Raw genomic sequence first — 22189 nt, 5'->3', positions numbered from 1 at the left:
TGCTATTAATTATACCAATCAACGACAGGTTAAGAAATTCGGCAGAAATTTCTAACCAATGAGATCATCCAATAGATATGAAGTATGGTTGCCAGTCACGTGACACGAAGAAGATAACATGGCGGGCCTCGGCGAGGGGGAGGTGCGAGTTGTGGAAACTTTACGGGTTAAAATCGGTCAGTAACTCACTATTTTCTCTCAGATTTGGTGCATACACTTCGGAGACATGTATATTGAGTTACATCTGGTACTATATTGAAGTGTTAGTGACGAGATGTTGCAGAAAATGAGGGTAAACTTGGGTGCGATGTGTCGTCTGTTTTCAGTGTGGACAGATTTTCGTATCGCGCCGTAACGTTAGAGGCCAAACCCCCAGGCGCCGCAACCCAAACCCGCCTGGTGTACCGTTATCTTTCCCGACGTTTCCTCGGAGCGACCCTCCCGACCCAAACTCCGTGTTCCGTGAGAAACATACGATGTAACTGCGTAGTTTTTCTCATGTATTTACCAAACGATTTGGTGTGATACATCGTCTGGAGGCCCGCCATTCGATAACTATACGACGATAGAGTAAATGTGTACCCAAAACAGACAAATATTGACAGTTTGTCGGTAGTGTTCGCAAACTTCACCATTGAAACCTTTAATGCGAATGTATCCTCTCTGTTTGCCATTGGATGAACGTTATCTTTCTTTTAAACCTTTTGCGGCGGACTTAAAAGTTCCATGCCCTTACTTAGACTTTAGTGTTATATTCCAGACGTTACAACTGTTTGATTGTGAATGAGATATTCATCATTTTGTTTGACAAAATGGCTGCTATTGATAAGGTGCACGAGTATGGGAGGGAAAGGTGAGACACATGACAAACGGAGCGTGTAGGTCATACATCACTCAGAATGCTGACAAGTTTTCTGTGCTGCTTACAACAAAATCTTTGAGATACTAGAGTAGAAGACAAATGTTGAAAATCAAACAAACTAGATCATATTATTATACAATACTTCTGTCCATTTCATCACAAGACTTGGTTTGGTGTGGTTTTGTTAGATACACCAGGCTATGGAGATTGGAGATTTTCTAGGTAGGGTAGATTTTGTAATTTGTCCTGTATCATTAGTAGAAGACAAATGTTGAAAATCAAACAAACTAGATCATATACAATACTTCTGTCCATTTCATCACAAGACTTGGTTTGATGTGGTTTTGTTAGATACAGGCTATGGAGATTGGGGATTTTCTAGGTAGGGTAGATTTTGTAAATTGCAATGTCCTGTATAGATATAGGCTGAATGCAAATCTAAATTAAAGTAGTTTTATTTTTAGTTTTAAATTTTTGTGCTGTGATATAATCAAGTTTCATAGTAATCATTTTACACTGATGCCACTTTTAAAATCTGCAGCATTGAGCTATCACATCAAAATTTTAAGATTAATGCCCTTTGGTTCATTATCCTATGAGCTTAATTGTTTGTGTATTAATTTATGCAAATTAACAGCATCATTGTGATATGTAGGTATGTAACTGTATACATGCAAAATGTTGTTCTACATACAATATGTATGATTTGTCAGAGGCTAAGCTTACGTTTGGAAAGTGATTGCATAAGTTGATCACTCTTGACATTTGCACTTGAACCTGTAGTGTAGACTCATTCACTCACCATTTGATTCACAAAACTGTTGCTACTCAGAAATGTGATTCACTGGCAGCAATTGGTCTTGCAAATAACTACATATGTATACATGATGCTGTAATTATGTGCACATGGCACATAAAAGAATGTTTTGTAGTGAAATCCAAGCAGATGTGACAGTGGGGCTTGTACTAGAAAGGTTCAAAATTCCACAAAATAGACAAAAATCAAGCTCCACTGCTACATCTATGGTTAATAGCAGGTAAAGTGGTTGAATATGAAACATGTCCCTGATCAAGAATTGATAAAAATCATGTAGATTGTGTTGTACTGTGTAGCATTCAATAAAGCAAGAAATTCCTCTGTTGGTCAAATGCATTCTTCAAGCACGTACAACTGTTTACATATCGCTTAAACGTTTGAAAAGTTTTCCGGATATCCTTGTTGCCTAACCCCGCAACCCATGGAATTTTGTGCCAAAAGGCCAGCAACGTACCTCAGTTAGGATAAGTTAAGGCATTTCATGCTTCCAAATTGGTACCATTACACTGGTAATTGGGCATGCCAAAGTACATGTGTAACAGTAAGTTTGGCAGGCAGTATTCACCACTACACACTAGTGTTGAGCCATGAATGTGCGCCACAATCTTAATGGAGTGAGTCGGAAAGCCAGCTGGACAAAACAGGTGCCAGCAGTCACTACTGGGCACATTTCTGGGATGTTATAAATTGATAAGTCCTGTCGAGGCTGTCGTACTTCCTGGCCGCACATATCTAGGCTGGCTAGAGTTACGGCAGGGTGGGAAGGCTATGTACATATAAAGCCGCCTGGAGCAAAGGGTGACATGCTACCACTGGGATGCTCCCGGCCAGGGGCTCTTGTAGGGTTCACTGTGATATCATAGTAGTGGCCATACAACACTGTTGATAAAAACTGGTGGCATTGATCACTTCTAACTTTATTATTTGCAAGTACATAAAAATTGTAGGATTGTCTTATGCCAGATTTGGCTCCAAATCTACTTAAGGTATGCCTACCACAGGCCAAGACTGATATACAAATCACAAATTTGTTGACAACATCCTACTAGTAAAGTAATGCTCTCACCAAGAATTGTCCAGGTAAAACCGAAACCTTCTTGTTCTTCCTTTGTCAGGAATATATATGAATTACTTAGGCTTTTGTTGGTCCCTTAATAAATGGTTTTCATGTCATTCTGATTCATAGTTTTGACCTCTCCATATGGAACCATTCAGGTCATCTTTCACTTAAATGGTGAAAAGAGCACCACCCTAGCAACAACTGGCTAGGAGGTATCACACTGGCCTTGAATGCTACAACCTCGTGTCATAGGGTCAAGAGATCATGGCATAAGCAGACTCTTTGATAGCATTTGCAGTATAAGCAAGAATGAAGAGTATCCAGGGCATCATATTCTCTTTATATAGATGGTGAGATAATGGAGAAAGGATTGCTTTTATGTCTCAGTTACATGATGTGTTGTGTCTAAGGTCATATATCTACAGCTCTGCTGCATGGAGCAGGAATGTTTGCAACAAAGACTGAGCTTATAAATTCAAAATATTGCTTGAAATTGAACTGTTTCAATCATACACATAGTATATGTATACATACACCACATTTGTAGATATGCTTTACTTAAGCTCGTGTTCAATTGTCAGGTAGTTTATGTATTGGTCCTGCTTGAAAGTAAATACTGATTAATCTGAAATTCTAGCTGTCAAGTCAATTTAAGTTCAAGAGTAATAGACTGTAAAACAGTTTTTATCACTAATGTCTGTGCAGGAAGCCAATTTAAATAGGAGGCAAATGTACGTATGCTAATTTGGAAGCACAGTTAGTATACAAGGTTGAGTTTTTTTCACAATCCCCTACTTAGGCTTAAGCTTAGAAAGCTTCTTTCGCCCATAGCACTATGTACATTCTTGCATGGTCTCTTACACTGTATGCCTACTATGACAGCTGACATTTCCGTTGTTTGTTTCCCAGTCAGGCTTGTAATTAGAGTCAACTCTACATTTGTAAGACAGTCAGTGTAATGTACTGTAGTATTCAAGCAAGCTGAAAGGCAACTTGTCTACCTAGACGTGATGTTACCATGGCCTTGTCACAACATCTTGAACTTGTATGCAAAAGGTCACTAATGGTCTGCTGGCTATGTAGGTCTTATTTCCTGATTTGAACAGTTCCATACCACTTCAAAGCAGGTGATTTTTCCCTCAGGCGAAGTGTTTGTATTTTGTGGGTTGTGGTCTGCCAGGATGTTTTAGAGGTGACATCCGCTTTAGTGGGTTGCTACACAGGTGGCAGGCTACACTATAAAGGTGATCCCAGTGTGAACACTGGGGGACTTGTCACAAGTACTTTGCGGTGAAATAGTCCAGGGGAATAAACCACAAAAAGTGTGCCTCAGGTAGAATGTAGGACACAGCAAGATGGCTATCTACCCTGTATTCACTGCTGTGCTTGTGTTCTATTTAGTGGTACATGTAATTGGTCACGTATCAGGGCTTGAAATCCTGAACTGGTGCAGTAAATGTTAACATTGAAAAATCATCAGCACTAAATATTACCTGCACCACAGTTGTGGTCTCTGAACAGTTAAGTGTGGATCATTCTATAACTGTTGAGGAACCATTGCTTTTACTCTTCCGGTAACAGGCAATAAATGTAGCAAACGAAAATCAACATACTTTTTATTTATAAACCCAATACATGGAAGAGTCATTGCAAGTTGCTGGTTAATAATTACTTATAGGTGCAGAAATACAAATTAATGTACCTGTACAGCTCCAATTTTACCTGCGCTATCCTGCATATAATTATATGTAGGTGGTATTTTGAGCCCTGCATTTTATAGTTTCTGGACTGTGTACATGAATGTACAAATTAGTATACCTTGTCCTTCAATGTCAGTCTTTCCAAGTTGGGGGTCTGAAATATATACCAGACAACCATTGTATTTACGGTATTTGGTAAAACTTTGTAATTGGAGTTGGACATTGGACTGGCTGTTTGGTTATTGCTTAGGAGACGCTGGAATTTAATCAGAGGTCAGTTTTGAAGAAAGGAATTACATGTACACCAGTAAAGGATACATATGTACATCTATGAGATGATTTTTAAGAGTGAGTTTTAAAAGCCAAAAGCAGGTAATGGATTGTTCCAATTTGTACATGTTAAATTGTTATACAAGCATTAGATAGATAAATAGATGTGAAAAAAATGTTTGACTCAGCTGCAATGGCCATGGGCAACTAGACTTTTTTTCAGTGGCTTTTAGGCATTTTACTTTATAAATACAGATTGTCAAAGTTACCCCAGGTAATACTTGGTAGCTCAAGCTTACTAAAATAAATGCCTTCAGGCCCAAGTTGAATCATTTTTGAATCCAGTAATTTTCCAAAACACAAATTTCATGTCAGTAAACATCACAAGCAAGGCCAATATATCTACATATCTCTACCAGATCTCAAGTGTGCTTCATACCATAGATGACCTTGTATTCCAGGTTAGCCATTTAGTTAAAATGTTGCAAATTATGCTATTATAAAGTTCATTTCTGACAAAGTTACTGCCTGGGCTAAAAATAGAAGAAGAAGACAAAAGAACCATTGTTAACATGTTCGCTAGTACTTTAGAACTTTACAACTGGCAAGTTTATGGTCTATTTGCAGGATGTGTATTGTCTTACTGTTCAAACAACAATTCAGTACCAATTGATTATTTGGTGCTGTCATCTGTATCAGTTGATTGGAGTAGATTAACAAACAATAGTGACAAATTAGTGGTGACTCATGATGTTGAATGAAAAGAATAACAGGTAAATTGATACCATAAAACAGGATTGGTCCAATAGAATATAGTATAACAGGATTTATATTATAAGCTTTACTGGTAACTTAGAGTTAGAGGTATTATATTAGATTGTATTGAAGGAAGGCTTTTTTGTCTGGAATATTTTGAAAATGATATTGACGCCAGAACTCGTGATATTTTTATACATGTGTAATTTGTAAAATTAGATTTACACTGATTTGATGATGCCATTATGATACAAGTCACTTAGCAATATTTGTATGTAAAATTTAATTCAATGCTATGATTATGAAGTCTTGAAGAGTAAGTACTTGCAAACCAAGTTTACTGTCATACTCATAGATGTATTTCTCAGAAAAATTAAAATAAATGTACATAAATATACAAAACCAGGGCTCCAAATAAACACCTGACAGGTTCTTCTGGAGCCCTGGTTTCGTACAAGTTGAAATTTTCTCTTTTACATTTGAATGCTATACAACTTACATTTCTCGAGCTTTGATTGAATGCATATGTTGCACAATCATGTTGACAACAGCACATTCAAATCAAGTCTGTTTCTTGAATAAATGTATAGCTCTCTCAGCCTCTCTGTATGTTTTTTAGGGGAAGGAAAGAACTTTGGTGCCAGCACAGGCCCAGTGGGGACCAGAGACACCTTCTGTACTGTCAGCCTGGACCAGGAAGAGGTGGTCAGAACAAAAACTGTGGAAAGGACACAGAGGTATAGTTATCACTTGAAATATCTTAAAGATGTATAGTTCAATATATATATTCTACCCCTGTGAACGTCCTCTATACTCTAGGTAAACGAACTATAGTGCATTGGTGTGAAAACATTTTATAGATATCTTGTAGCCTAAAGCTGTATGTTATATTTATGAAATCATATATGGCTAATGATGTATGTGACATTTACAAACTTATAAATATATATTCAATACTTGTTGGAAGTACAAAATGTATGATATAACATATTAAAATAGTATAATAAGATGATCTTACTGTCAAATTTTGACTAGTATGAAGTGCCATACTCTGAAATTATGATAAAATTGTCTTATTGTCAAAGTTTGAATATGAAGTGCCATAGAATTTTCTCATCCATTTCAGTGGAAGCTACTTGTTAGCACAAAATGTATAAGCGTTCCCCCATAATTTATTAACCATGGCTGAATCCTGTATATATTCAGTGCCTTCTTTGGGGAGGAGTTCCAGTTTGAGGTTCCCAGACCGTTCCGTGTGTTGTCGTTCTACGTGTACGAAAAAGACCTGTTGAAAAGAGACAGTTGTCTAGGCAAGGCCTGCATCAGGAAGGAGGAGCTACACAGATACCATGGCAAGGACCACTGGTTCTCTCTCACACATGTGGACCAGGACTCAGAAGTACAGGTCAGACTGTTCACCTTGATACTTAGTTTAATTCTTCTATTCTATATTTTGAGCATGTCAGCAGAACATACTGCACCTGTGCGAAACCTAGATTTTTCAAGTTGGACGTTTGGTCAACATAGTATCAGAATTTTGCCCATTGCAGATGATATCTTTTCAGACACAACCTTTAAAAACTACAGACAGGATGTCATCCTTAAGTATGTGAATATGACCCTAAAAGAGACGTTCTGCCAAAGAGTTATGCACAATACATTATGGGTTTTGCACAGGTGCAGTACACTCTGCCGATGTATGTTTACAGTGTCTATTATTATAGAACTGATGCTATTCCACCTTCTTCCAATTTGTACCATTGAGTGGAGGCCCATAAAAACATTTCAGCTGACCCTACATTTCTGTCTACAGGGACAAGTCCACGTGGAAGTCAGGTTGACAGAGATTATGGAAGATGCGGGAAAAACTGTCTTCAAAGTGTCTGCAAGGTACTTTTCAACTTACTATCTTTGACAATGATTAATTTTGATACATATTAATGTATGAGGGAGTGTACCATTATTCTACATTGACATTGATAGTTGTACTGTTTCAGTTGTGTTCCCAAATCAACAAAGATTGTTATACACAGTATTGTACTTTTGGTGAGTGGAATTAAATTGGGGCAAACTTGTAACAATTAGTTTTCCTCCAAAATATGTATATTTCAACATGTGTGCTCTTTTTGCAGAGTTTTAGAATGCAGTGGCTTGGCTATAATCAATGGCTGTTGTGATCCCTATGCAAATGTTACATTCTGCACACCAAATAGGTAAGAAGAGCCATTTTTCTTATATTCAATTTGCATATGCATGCGTTATAAGTTAAAGTTGTACGTGTATCTTTCTCTCCTATAGTTTTTGTCCTTTACAGGCTTCGTAAATAAACAATGTAAATAGATTATGCTTGGTGTAGCTTATTTTTTGGCATTTCATTTATGCTGATTATTTGTTTTTTTTATCTTTTACAGAACAGAAAACAAGAAGACCAAAGTACGGAAGAAGACAACAGACCCTCACTTCGATGAAACTTTTTATTTTGAGGTTGGTTACCGTCAACTTCTTTCCAAAATCTTTTTTCCTCATTATAATCAGACAAAATTAGTAACTGTCCAGGAAATGATTTTAATACATAGTATGACCACCTATGTTTGTTTTTCCCCCTTGTAGCTTAACCGACCAAGTCCAAGTCCGGACAACAGATTCAGCATAGTGGACGAAGACATAGACAAGACAGAACTCAGGTTTGTTCTTACCTGAAGGCTTAATATAAGGTTGTTGTCAGTGTCAGATATGCCACCTAGCTGCCACACCATGTACTGCAGTTATTGTGTCAATGTTGTTGAATTCTTGAAATGTCCATGCTAGTGACAGGCTTAGCTGCTAGGATTACATGACTATACATATGCATCTAATGTTGTCCATGTTTCTTGTATTGTATACAGGGTTAGCCTTTGGCACTCCAGTAACTACTACAAGTTTGCAGACGTATTCCTTGGTGAAGTTAAGATTCCTTTAAGTACTTTGGACATGACCAGGCCACAGAAGCTGCACAAGGCATGGTAAGTGCTGTGTATTAGAAATACAGTATCCCAAAAAATCAACAAAGTAAACATCTACTCATCATCAGCATTGGTTCTCTAAGAATTAGAGCTGTATTGTCAATACAATTTTTTTGTGGAATTACACCACAATTTAACACAAAAAGTAACGCAAACAAATTTTTGCAAGCTATCATATTGCTCTGAATTGTAATTCTTGGATTTCTAATCATTTCCATAAAAAAGTTCTTACTATTTACACTAAGTCCATGAAATCGCAACATTATGTTACCCAACACCAGTCACCATGGTGACAGACGTCAACAAATCATGTCATTGGCCAGGTCAGAGGTTAGTGTTTGGAACAGAAGAGGAAGAAACTGAGTAAAAACAATATGTTTTCCTTCGGTAAACATAAATATCAGGAATTACAGTACTTGTTTGTTTGTTTGATAGGTACCTGCTTCAGCCTCGAGACAGCACCCGACCAAGTAAGCCGTGCCAGGGTTCTCTCCGACTCAACATCAACTACACAGAGGACCACATCTTCCCCTCCCACTACTATGACTCTCTCTGCAACCTGCTGCTAAAATCTCCTGATGTAGATGTAAGTGGACGGAAGAGCCTTCTTTAAACAAATGCTTGAAGTAGAAGTAGTAGTAGTTGGTAGAACGTACTGCGCCTGCGTGAAACACTGAAACCCGGGCTTTTTCATGTTTTTTCTTGGATGTTTGGTCAACATTGCATAGGAATTTCATCCGTCGCATAAGATAGTTTTCCAGCACATTGTCAACATTTGAAAACTATAGACAAGGTGTCATGCTATTACTATAGTATTAGTTATATACCTGAAAAACACTTTAAAAGAGACGATCTATACACATTATGGGTTTGGTGCAGGCACAGAACGTTTTGCCAAAATGTTTGTAGTAGCTAATGAGTAACTGTGTAAGTGTGGGATGCATGTTACATTCTACTAGTCCATTGCTTGTACAGTAGCCATGTGCATGTTAATTTAAATCCATGTTCTTAACAATATTTTAGTATTTCAGAACATCACTAATTGTGCTTGCACCTCACATGCATGTATCATATATACCTGAAGTCTGACCAAACATATATTAAACATGTTCTAAATGTATAGCTGTAATGTACAAATGTATCGTTTAAACTGTCAAATGACCATTACGATATTCCATTGCACTAACAATTCATGTCTGCTTGCATGTATTACTAAATTATGTGAATGAACTTGACTCATCAGTGCGCATGCTCTTAATCTGAACTCACACATACAGTACATGTGTATGTTTGTGGGTAGGCAGTTTGTTTAAACTTGACCATGTTGCCTGTTGTGATATTGTTGTTGTCCCGTCTCTCCCAAAAGTTGGTACAGGAGTGAGACCGCCATGGTAAGTTAGACCTTATCTGGGTGTTTCTGGTGCCGGTACGGTGTGTGGTGAATGTGTTTGTGAAGGTGTCAACTCGTGGAATTGTCCCATGTTTAATTTGTACTGTGATAAGGATGGAATAATTCAAGGATAGTTATTCAAGGATTATGCAAGGGCAGGGCTCGAAATTTATTTTTGGGAATAGGTGCACTGGCCTGGTGCACCCAACCTAAAAAATTGAGTGCACAAAAAATATTTTGGGTGCACCATATAAAATAAAATAAGTAGAATGTCAGCAAAAACTAATATGTTTCATTTGTAAAGAAAAGTACTACATGTACAACAATAATTTTATTATTTTTTGATACATGTTCTTGGATGTTAAGAATACGCTGTATACTAATACATTTAACATCTTTACATACAAAAACCTAAGAAAATATGTGGGTGCACCCACAGAAAAAAAATTGAGTGCACAGCTCCTAATTTGGGTGCACATGCACCCTGTATTTCGAGCCTTGTAGGGTGTACAAAATATAAGGGCTTTTGATAACTTGCTATGATGGTAACATTGGTTAGTGGTTGTGGATGTTGTCTTGTACTTTAGGTCTGATAAAGTCATAGACTATATGGATAAGATAAAAACAGCAGAATTTTAGTCTTTATGTTAATGACTCTTTCTCGGTAAAAAAACTTCAGCTTGAGCAAGAACATATTTTTGAATTTCTCCAGTTGGTTGAATGCTTTTCTACCACAAATGGTACATGTAACTCTTATAGGACATCATATAACTAAAATTATTTTGACAATGTTACAATTAGATTACTTAACCTTGATTTTTCCTCAGTATTAAGTCCTTGACAAAAAGTATTTCAACCTGTTGTGTTTGTTCCAACCTTGTTTTGTGCAGCCCCTGTCGTCCAGTGCAGTGAACATCTATGGAGAAGTGATGAAGGATAAGTTGGAGGAAGCTGCCAGGCCGCTGGTCAGACTGTTCCTGCACCACGGCAGTCTGCTGCCACTCATCTCGGCACTCGCCGACCGCGAAGTCGCTAAAATGACGTAGGTTCAGCCAAAGACACCCTTTTTTGAGCCATTATGGTATACGCCAAAAAACAGTTACTCAAGCAACTGGATATGATTTTGAAAACGTCAGACGTTTCAGCTAGTATCCACTAGCTTTCGTCAGTGACTGAGAGACCAGAGGGGAAAGCAGGTTTATAAGTACAACCTGTTGATTGATATGCAAATAAAGTGAAGACCTGCTTTCCCCTCTGGTCTCTCAGTCACTGACGAAAGCTAGTGGATACTAGCTGAAACGTCTGACGTTTTCAAAATCATATCCAGTTGCTTGAGTAACTGTTTTTTGGCGTATCGTATTACCTGGATGTCTAACCTTCATCGACGCATTATGGTATACATGTGTAGATACACTTATGCAGAAGATCCCCCTGTTGGACTTCTGTAGTACTGCACCCTTAAACACATACCATTTCAGAAGAAATAAAAATTGTAGTAATGTTAAAAGCAATAGCCATCCTGTTTTTTCAATGGTACTTGCTCTCAAAAAATAAGAAAAGAACATTGCTTTAGAAGTCCCGCTTTATATATACTGTGTGCTCATGATTTGTTTTTTACAATTTAATTCCAAGGACTTGTCCCAGGGTAATAGATTTGATTTTGAATGTCCTGTAGGTATGAACAATGTAAAGTTATCCAATTTGTTTCAGCTACATTTATATCCATTGTGCTAGCTATTTTTGTGACAAGCACATTGTTAGAAATCTTGAATAATATCCTCTTATCCACCTGTAGGGATCCCAACACTCTGTTCCGAGGGAACTCGCTGCTGACCAAGTGTGTGGATGAAGTGATGAAGCTTACAGGAATGCACTACCTCCATGTCACCATCAAAAAACACATTGACGATGTAAGCTGGAGAGTCTTCTGTTTCTCTGATTCATTCTACAAAAGTTTGATTTTATTTTATGTCATTTAGAGTGCAACAGTTTGAAGGAAGAATAAAGTGCTACCTAACTCTATAGTCAAACAGATACTTCAGTGTGCTAAAAGTTGAACACCTCAGACTGTTCTTCTGATGCATCTCATGGCATTAATTTTGTAACTACAGCATTTCCAAACTCTACATTATCATGATCATTGAATGTTTCCTTCATGACAGATTTGTGAAGACCACAAGCCATGTGAAATAGATGCCACTAGAGTGAAGGAAGGAGAAAATCTTCAGATCAACTTGGTAACTATGTCATCCTTTTCCAGCTAGATAGGATCTTTTGTGTGAAGCTGTATAATGTTTTTGCACAATTGCTATTGTCAGTCGTTTTGAATTAATTTTTCTCCCGTCAATACATATAGTAAAAAATGTTTTGAGTCTTTTGACACATTTTTTTTCTCTTTTTAAGGAAAACTTGAGAGTGTACGTTGAGAGAATGTTCAAGTCCATCACAGAGTCTGCGCGGCTGTGTCCCACTATCATGTCAGAAGTCTTCTTCACATTGAAGGAGTCTGCTATTCGCCACTTCCCAGGTAAAATGATTTAAAACTGTAGTTCAGGCATAAATGCCACTTGATGTGTATTCTATGATCTTTTTGATATAGGGCTCAAGATTTATTCTTGGCAATAGCTGTTTTTAGGTTTTACTTAGGTAGGTGCACAAAAAACTGTGTTGGGGGGACAACATAAAATAATATATAATGTCATCAAAATTCAATTACAAAGTTTAACCTAACTGCCTCTTTTCAGAGCTTAAATCTGAAATTCTATACAGGGCTCAAAATTAACTTTTTGACCTAGGAGCACTGTGCTCCTAACCATAAAAAGTTAGGAGCACAGGCTAAAATCTAGGCGCACCAACAAAAAATATTGTATTGCAAAGGTGTTAATATATTAAAAACTAAGCTAGATCATATTTCCTTAAAAAAAAAAATTCTATCAGCATCCTTAATTTTGAAAAAATTGGGCATAGGTTTCCCGGATGACCCCTAACCGGGGGCCAACGGTGCTTCCACAAGTTCAACAAGTGAAAAATACATGATACAAAATGTACATGTATTTACTACCTGGATTTTGGAGCAATTATTCCCAAAGGTGTACCTGACATTGATATATTAAAACCTAAACCAAATCCTATTTCCCAAACAAATCACATATTGACACAGCTGAACAAATAAAAATGTGATCATGTCTATAAACTCCACTCAAAAACAATTTTTGAGAGACACTTGGGTCGCGATACTAAGCATGATAATCTCTAATATCTCATCTGATTCTCCCAATGTATTAGGGACTTCACAATCACAGCATCCAACCGCACTAACACAAGAAACCAATAAATTCGGAAAATTTCTCAGTAATGTTTGAAAATTAACCTTATAAAAATATAAGTGAATTTTTATTTCAGTTGTAGCGTTTAAAGTTTCGTTTTAGCACCTTGTAATATGTACTTAGTACATGTATCTTGTACATTTGGATGCTATCTTGACCTTTGACCTGTTATTGTGAAACACCGTCGGCCATCTTGTCAGTCTCGCCGTAGATTTTCGAGCCGTTTTTTCAAGCAAATTTCAACGGTTTTAAACATTTTACGGCCTCAAAAACTCATATAACGAGGAAAGCAAGTTGTAGTTGTTATTTTCATGCATAACATTTCTTCTGAGGATGGATTATTTTTCCGCTGAGCTGCCGAAAACTAGCGTCATGCCGCGACCATGCGGACAGGTGCGGGCGGCCGGCGGGAGTATCGGTGAGCTTTCACGATGTAAACAAAGACATTCGGAGTTGTTCACATGAAAATTTTGCTGTGAAACGCCAGTGGGGTGTCAGATTTTCTACCAATGACAGCGTTTTCTTTGCGGCGTCATGGCGAGATCGACAATTCATCGTCAATTCACAAGATTGTGCCGACAATGGAATGAATAGGCTAAAATTTTTATTGGCGCACTGTGCGACCGTGATTTCAAATGTAGTCGCACCGTCAAAATTTTGGGCGCATATGCGACCAAATCAGTCGCAGTCACGAGCCCTGCTATAGCTAGATTTTAAACTAGAATAATACAACAAAGGTTTTACTATTTTTCTGCCACTCATCTTTTGCACAGATGTGAATGACGTCAGATACACGGCAGTCAGCGGGTTTGTGTTCCTGAGACTGTTTGCTCCTGCCATCCTGGGGCCCAGGTTGTTCCAGCTACGGGAGGAACACCCAGTAAGACTCGCATGTTCATAATAAAACTGTGTGTGATCTTTTAAGAAAAATTTATTTTTAATTGAAATGTAACTTCTTTAAAATTTCGATGTGTGAATTAAACAATAGTAATTAAAAGTTTTTTGGTAGTGTCATACTTAGTTTTGCATTGTCTAAATGTTTATTCGACATTGTTCAGGACCCCACCACTGCCAGAACTCTGACACTGATTTCCAAGACAATCCAGAGCTTGGGAAACCTGGCCAACTCTTCTTCTGTAAGTAAACAACTCAATACTAGTATGATGTTCAGCTAATTTTTTCTTCAAGATATTTCTGAAATCACATTGTTGCCTTGTATACTTGCCAAGAGGCATTGTCCTGTGAAAGATGTCTACAAAAGTTGCCTTCAGGTCTTCTTGTGTGCTACTTTTTCTTTCTACCAGTGTTTTGATGATAACATGCAGTTTTCATTTGTGGTAAAATTGTTATCAGGTATAGCTTGAGCATTACCGTTACTGCATTACTGTTACTGCCTGGCTAAAAGGATCACAGTGAAGACCGTCAAACCCAGACATGATTTTATTGTTTGGATTTGTTGTGATTTTGACATATTATGTTTTCCAGGTGAGTCCAGGCCTGAAGGAAGCCTACATGTCCAATATCTATGATTGCTTTGCTAAGAAGGAATACTCAGATGCAGTCAAAACAGTAAGTCATTGTTTTAAAATTCTGCAGTAGTCTATTCTTCTTCCAAACTTGTAGGAGCTTGACGTATGTTCTTTTTGATAAAAGTATGAATGAATGGAAATAAAACAGTAAATTTTTTTATTTTCACCAAGCTGCAATTTCTTGCTTTTCAACACGCATTTTGGACTACAAATTGAATGATATATTGTCTTTTCCAGTTCCTGGATGTGATATCCTCCACCGGCCGACCACACTCAAGAAGTATCGACACACCTGTTGTCTTAAAGGAAAGGTGAGAATTGTCTTTGTTACATGATCTGCAACCAATAGCTTCTTCTTAGGATGGGACAGTCATTTTTGTAAAATGATATATATGGATGACAATTACCAATCTTGTGCACACCTTAACTTATATTATCTTGATATCATTGACAGCCTGATGATCAAAAGAGCACAGGGCAGGACGAGGTTTGGGCTGAAGAACTTCAAGAGAAGATGGTTCTGTCTTACCAATAAGGACCTGACGTATGCCAAGTCAAAAGGTGTGTGTGTGTGTGTGTGCTTTGTTTCCTGACATGTATGAGTAACTTGGAAAAAAAAAAATCTATCTACTTTTGAAAGGGAGAAGCAAATGTGTTACTGTTAGTCTGATATGCATCAGCATGGATTTATGTCATTTATGATATGATATATGACTCAAGAAAAAACGTTTATCTAACAATGAAAGAGAGTAACAGATTTTTTAATGTCAATCTGATATAGCATAGATTTACTGGTAAACCAAATAGATTTGGATAATTTCTACTTGTATTCAAGTTGTCTTAAAATTTATGTTAAAAAAATGCTGCCTGACTTTGCTTTACTTTTTTGTTGGGAAATGTTATTTTTTGTTAGCTGCTATATCATGTTTATATAACAGTGTCCATATTGTGTTTGCAATGTGTGTAAAGCTAAAAACTTTGAAACAGATGTTTATTTTTCCTTTTGCTGGAACCTTCTGCACTATATATGCTGTTATCAGTTCTCGCTGTCTTCCTATCCTTTGATTTTGCTAGTTAATTTCCCTTTCAGAGCTGGAGAGAAATCTGGGCACAGCTTACCGCCTGAGGCGAACAGGCTGCACTAGAATCCTGCTGGGTATGGGACACAACTGTCAGCAGTTACACTGTACATCATAGCCAAACAGCCCCTAATACTAGTGATAGCATGTCAGCAGAACGCACTGCACCTTTACAAAACCAAGGACTTTATTGGATGTTTTGTCAACGTTGTATCTCAACAATAGAATATTTCTCAACACAACATTTGAAAACTACAGACAGGATGTCCACAATCTAATTATTGGTACGTTTTGTAGAAGTGCTATGTACATTACGTACCAGATGTCATGAAGGTGCAGTTCGTTCTGCTGACATGCTCCAAATGTTACACCAATTTGCTTGTTTCTTGGACTCTGCAGCAGACACGCTCACTTAATCAGTTAATGGGTGAAAAGCAAATCTATACTTTGGCATAAAGAGTCTTATTTGTTCCTTTTTTGGCTTTGACTCAAAATAACTTAATTGCACAACAGTTGTACAGGGCATGAAAATATAAAGTGTAGGTGACCCTGTATTTTTTATGTCTGGAAAGTTTGTATTCTGTACCTAAAACACCAACATCTCTTCTTGCAAGATTATAATATTTTATTATTTATATTGTCCCAACAGATTTTTGCTAACAGGTATCCAAGAAACAACTGATTAAATTTGTGTAACATAGCTAACACTATCATCACACCCCACCCCACCCCATCTAAAGGAGTCTGTGTAATGGTAGGCCACCAATGCTAACCCCACTGTTAGACTTTACAGGAATGTGCATGGTGTCACAGATTTCACATGATAGAACTCACCTAATGCCATGTTAAACTTCACAGGGATGTGCATGCTGTCAACAGGTCTGCATTTAAATGCTGTTCCTCAACCTATTTAACATTGGTCAACACAAACTTGGAAAAACTCTGGGAATTTCAAAGTATAAAATGTTACACATACTTTACATGTATCATTTTACAAAAATTTTGTGCTGAGTGGACTTTCAGCTGACTTTCAAAACATTGCTGTATGTTCAGCAGTAGTGTATGAAAAAAAATAAGGCTTTAATTCAGTGACACTTACATGTAGAAAGTTCCCAGTGTCTTTTCAAAGTTCATTGTTAACTGTACACTGATGTCTGTGGGAAGACCTCACTGACATGTACTTGGTCCATGGATGTCGTCTTCTAACTGTAATGTGATTTAACCTTGCACACTAGACAGGTACATTATATATTGTGTAATCACCAGCATGTTTAATGCACAAACTCTCCCCCTCACAGCCTCCACTTCTAATCAAAATACAGTCTCTAACTCACTAATCAGATCTATAAAAAGCCAAACTGAGTCTGAAGAGGGTTTGACTTGTTTTCTTGTTTCCAGGGGAGCCACCTCTGTGTAAGATACCTGTGGAAGACATCCTTGCAGTGGAGGGTTTACAGGAAGAGTCCTTCAAGATGAAAAATGTAGGTGTTGTTACTATTAAATGAAAGAAGGATTGATTGATTGATTGATTGATTCACAAGTCATAATCATTCTGGTTACACATTCTTTTACATAACTATACACATCAAGATTCAATTGTCTGCCGTACTAACTACACAAATAAAGATACAAAACTCATGCAGCCAGTGAATTTTCTACTTAAGGCCACACCAATTTAATTTGTTGGTTCTCGGATTCGCCTCTTCGTTTTTTTTCTGATTTGCAAAAAAAAAAAATTTGATTCTGGTTCTGAATCAACTGAAAAATGCTCATGTTTTGCCCCCAACAGTTGAGGAAAGTCCTTTTCTTCCTAGTTGTTACAGTTTTCCCATCCATCATTGCAGTGGTTTGATTAAAAGTTCAAAATTCAATGTTTAAATTTTAACCCAGCCTTTTGTGTTGACTTCATGGCTCATTTCGTAGCATTTAAGCCTATAATAGGATGCCTAGACCTGTTTTTATTTTTATTTTTTTTCGCCCTGTCGCTTCATATTTTTTCTGAAAAAATCCGAGAACCAACAAATTAAATTGGTGTGGCCTAAGGTTGATTGTTTTCCTGCAATTCTATGTTGGAATGTTAGCTAAATGTTTGAATGTATGAAAAAAGGTTGTGTGATGTTTGTAGGATTAGAAATTTTACTTTTCTGGTTTATATCATCTAATATTCTATCCTGCAAGAGAAACAGTAAAGAAATCGTATTATTCAAGTCTTGCATCATCAAGTCACTGCTTGCATAGTTGTGAATTCTATATTTTTCTCTGCAGATGTTCCAAGTAGTGCAACCTCAGCGAGCCTTGTACATCCAGGCCAACAACTGTGTAGAAGCCAAAGAATGGTACAAAGACCGTTTTAACTTATTTTCTGTTTTAATTCCATACACTTACATGATTTAGACAGTGATCCACTGTACTACATTAATTTTGTTGTGAAAAAGGAATTTTCCCAGTATGTTGACCAATAAATTTTTATCTGTTGTCTTTCCTTTTATGACTAGTGGAATTGGAATAAGACAAGCTAATCTTGGTAACCTTATACCGAATTGATCATATGTATAATATTTCATTTAACAGGATTGACATTTTGAACAAAGTGAGCCAGTGTAACAAAAAAAGGTTGAAGACCTACCACCCCGCTGCCTATGTCAACTGTCACTGGTTATGGTAAGACTAAGTGTTTTCTATTGTTTTGCATATTCCTGTTCAAATCTAAAAAAAAAGACATTTAGTTCAATACCTCAAGTGCCAGTCTTTGAAGACTTTGAATTGATATTTATAGATCACTCCTATTATTTATTTTTGGTTACATGTGTGTTGTTGACTTACATGTGAGGCTTTTTATTCCTCAAAACAGTTGCAAAGAAGGAAACGAAAATGCAACAGGCTGCACTCCTGTTACTGGGTAAGTATCTTGGACAATTTTAAGGCTATATACCATGAATCCCACTCACATTCTGTAGAAATTAGCTTTACAGTAAGCTAAAACTGTACTATGAGATGTGCATTTTACAATGCCTTTTCATTTCAATTTGTTGTTAAGATAAGACATCAATAGAGTGGCCACTCAATGAATGTGTGGACCAAGCTGTAGACTTTTTGCCAAAACTGTTTTTTTTTATGTGATTTTAGTTCAGCATTAACAAATTCAAAGCTTTTTATCTTAATATCATCAATATAATTTTCTTCCCCTCTTCCACATGCAGGGGTGTACCTGCAGATATCAAGTTGGACATTGACTCAGACAGAGAAATGGAGAGGATACACTCATTCTTTCTTACTCACAGGGACCGCTTGGAGAAACTGGAAGGTAGGCAAACTACTCTGCACTTTTAAAGATTTTTTATAAGTATTTCTGATGTTGTAAAAGTTGATACATGTACAGTTGTGCAGATGACATTTTGCTGATCAAAGGAGTATTTGGTACTGATGTGCAAGTAATGTTGTTCAACAGTAATGAAAATAGATTAATTGTGAATGGAATTGCAGTGCCAAATGAAAGAGGAAAAGAAAATCTACTTTTTAAGCCTTTTAATTTAGCTTTTTGCATTTACAATACACATCCTGACTGTCAGTTGGAAGAGCATATTCTCCTCTTTACTGTGTTATCTTCATTTTTGTCAGAAGTTTTTTTTTAGTAAAAACTGTAACAGTTATTTGAGTCTTGCTTAGTTCAATAGTATTATGACCAGGCAGTGCCAAACGCATAATTATTCTGTACACTTGAGTGAAAGATTGCTGCTTAATCCATGATTTTCTTTCCTCCCTCTTGGCCTATTTTGCTCCATGGCTGGACCGTACAGTGTACCTCTATGGTAGGAGGCAGTTGAGTTTGATTTTGGCATGCCGTGAACCCTACCCTGTACTAGGTGTACTAACCACTGCTACAAAATCTCACCATAGTCAACTTATTTATGATTTGACTTTCTAACAGTTTCACTTATGTTTTTTTTTTCATTGTATTATTATAAATATATGTAAAATTGGTTAACTTATCATCTAAACAGACCCATAATGGAAAGTGTCTAAAACTTCCAAACTCCTAACTAATGAAAACTAAAAAATTAACATGATAAAAATGCACCATCATTTGAGTAAAATTCAGCTTACTTTTATTGTATCATATTGCCAGTGTGTTGTTAGTGGTCTTGCTGGCAGTTTGTACTTTCTTTAATTGTTGGTCTGAGTTTTAAGTTCTTGCTCTTGTTTTCTGAAACATCTGCCAACCTCCAGCTATGAGACATGTAACTACATGTGTGACTGCTGTTTGCACCGTGTGGTTTACTAATACTTGTGTTGTGCCATTCTCCATAAAAATAAATGATGTTTGTGTGGTGTGTTTCATGTGCTGTATCCCTTTACATGTAACTTGTACAGCAAATACATAAGCTCGGAGTAGTGCTGCATACCTAAACCCACATTTAGGTTCAGGTCCGGATTCAAGTCCAGAGGTTTAGGTTCAGTTCCGGACTTGTAAGTCCGGACCTAAACCCATGGCATATACAAAATTGCATGTTCGCAACCTTGCAATGTTGCCTGGGTGAAACTTTGGCCACATAACATGGAGGCCGGTACTTGACGATGCCCAATGGCAATGTTTTCTTCCTTTTGCAGCAAAGATTTTTCAATCTATGGAAGGTTTTAGGTGGTTTGGAAAGAAAAGGGGTATGTGAAATGGTCTTTTATGGTAATAAGTCCGGACTCTGTTCTTGACTTTTAGTTTTTTTTGGACTTGAACCTAAACATTCTTACAAGTCCGGATCCAAGTCCAGTGAACCGGTATGCAGCACTAGCTCGGAGTTCCCTGCAGTTCATGGTGTTGTGTATAACATACTGTGTGTCCATTTCATTGCAGTGCTGACGCTGTCAATCCACTTTTGCTCACTGTCAGTTCCACATTCAGTGGCAGCTATGCTTAAAGCCTGAATTTAAAAGCTTATAATTTTTCACAAAGAATGACTCCCTGAAATTGTACCTTACTTGTTGCTTCATTTTCTATTGACATGTAGTCCTCCACGCGCTGTGTACATTTCATGTTACTGAATTTTCAAATGACATGCCATCAAGATAACAGCATATATGTAGCTTTATAACCTTGCTGCTGACTTCTGATGTAACTAAAATTTTGAGCATTAACAGTAGGTGAAGCTATGTGCCACATCTGATGTACATGTATTGTGAAACAGCCATTGCTTGCGTCATTGCTATTCCATGAAGAATACTGTATGCATAACTAGGTCTTAATGTTAAAATGGAAAGGAAATTCAGTGAATGGAAGCTAGTATTTCTGAAACGTGTACAATCACACATCATTGCACAAGGTCAATTTGTTCATGAAAGGCTGTAATTTGTAGACAGCAAAGCAAAATTGGTAATGATTTAAGAAACATGTTTTTTTTTAAAACTTTAATCAAAAACTTTGCATTACATCCAACTGTTTATCATTCCCTCCATTGGGAAGATTCCTTGCATTTTGTTTCAGAAATAAGAAAAATGAGTCCAAAATCCAGAACGTATAATAAGTATCAAGCTACTAACATCAGAATTTCCACCAAGCTTTAAAGTTTATACGTATAACAAATAAAGCTGCTCTCACTTTGACAAATCCATCTGTGTAGCTACAGACTGACTCTGTCTCCCTTCCAGACATGTGTGGAGAAGAAGCAGTGTACAGTGGCACCCCTTCCACCCCCCGAACCACCACATACGTCATAGAGGACCCCAAAACATGCTTCGAGACACTTAGATGTATTATGGACTGTATTATCAAGCTGGAACAGGAACACATCGAGTACTACAAGGCACTGGCCAAGAGCACCAAATATGGCAGCGAGTAAGTCACTGGTTGCTTGATTGGTTGGTTGGTTTGTTGGTTTGTTTGTTGGTTGGTTGGTTGGTTGGTTGGATGGATGGATGGATGGATGGATGGATGGATGGATGGATGGATGGATGGATGGATGGTTGGATGGATGGATGGATGGATGGATGCTTGGTTTGTTGGTTGGATAGATGGTTGGATGGATGCTTGGTTGGATGAATGGTTGGTTGATTCCTTGATTGCTTGGTTGATTAACTGATTGATTAACTGATTGATTGACTGATTGATTGACTGATTGATTGATTGATTGAAAAATCTGCAGTTGGATTGGTATTATGTAAACATTTTTGTAATCAAATTATGGCAATGTAGCTTCGGCTAATTTGAGTTTTTAATGAATAGACAAAGTCTCAAACAAACAAACATGTTAACTCTTCTCTTTATGACTTCCAGACAAAAACCAATAGGAGGGGATGGAGTGAAACCCAACGAACTGGAAGATTCCATGGAGGGGGAAGAGGGGGGCAGCAATATGTGAACATCTACATGTATATACATTGTAACAGGCCCAGGAGAACAAATATAA

General features: G+C 37.3%; 1 protein-coding gene across 4 annotated transcripts; it reads left to right on the top strand.

Moving 5' to 3' along the window:
* The first annotated feature begins 69 nt into the window (after positions 1-69).
* LOC109463912 (ras GTPase-activating protein 3-like) lies at positions 70-22189 on the top strand. Of its 4 annotated transcripts, XM_019760804.1 has the most exons (27): positions 70-176; positions 6085-6202; positions 6672-6870; positions 7279-7355; positions 7598-7678; positions 7877-7949; positions 8076-8149; positions 8351-8467; positions 8903-9053; positions 10748-10899; positions 11653-11767; positions 12020-12094; positions 12261-12384; positions 13957-14063; positions 14242-14319; positions 14669-14752; positions 14950-15023; positions 15167-15273; positions 15803-15868; positions 17190-17272; positions 18057-18127; positions 18363-18452; positions 18643-18690; positions 18992-19095; positions 19589-19600; positions 21432-21618; positions 22057-22189. In XM_019760804.1, the coding sequence occupies exons 1-27, from the start codon at positions 119-121 to the stop codon at positions 22139-22141; spliced, it is 2610 nt and encodes an 869-aa protein (XP_019616363.1). In that variant the 5' UTR covers positions 70-118; the 3' UTR covers positions 22142-22189. The 4 variants fall into 4 exon arrangements, with proteins under 4 accessions (XP_019616363.1, XP_019616365.1, XP_019616364.1 ...); XM_019760806.1 differs by lacking the exon at positions 15803-15868; XM_019760805.1 differs by lacking the exon at positions 19589-19600.

This window comes from Branchiostoma belcheri, unplaced genomic scaffold (genome assembly GCF_001625305.1).
Source record: "Branchiostoma belcheri isolate BF01 breed outbred unplaced genomic scaffold, Haploidv18h27 scaffold13, whole genome shotgun sequence".
NCBI lineage: Eukaryota > Metazoa > Chordata > Leptocardii > Amphioxiformes > Branchiostomatidae > Branchiostoma > Branchiostoma belcheri.
This window is presented reverse-complemented; position numbering and strand designations above follow the sequence as displayed.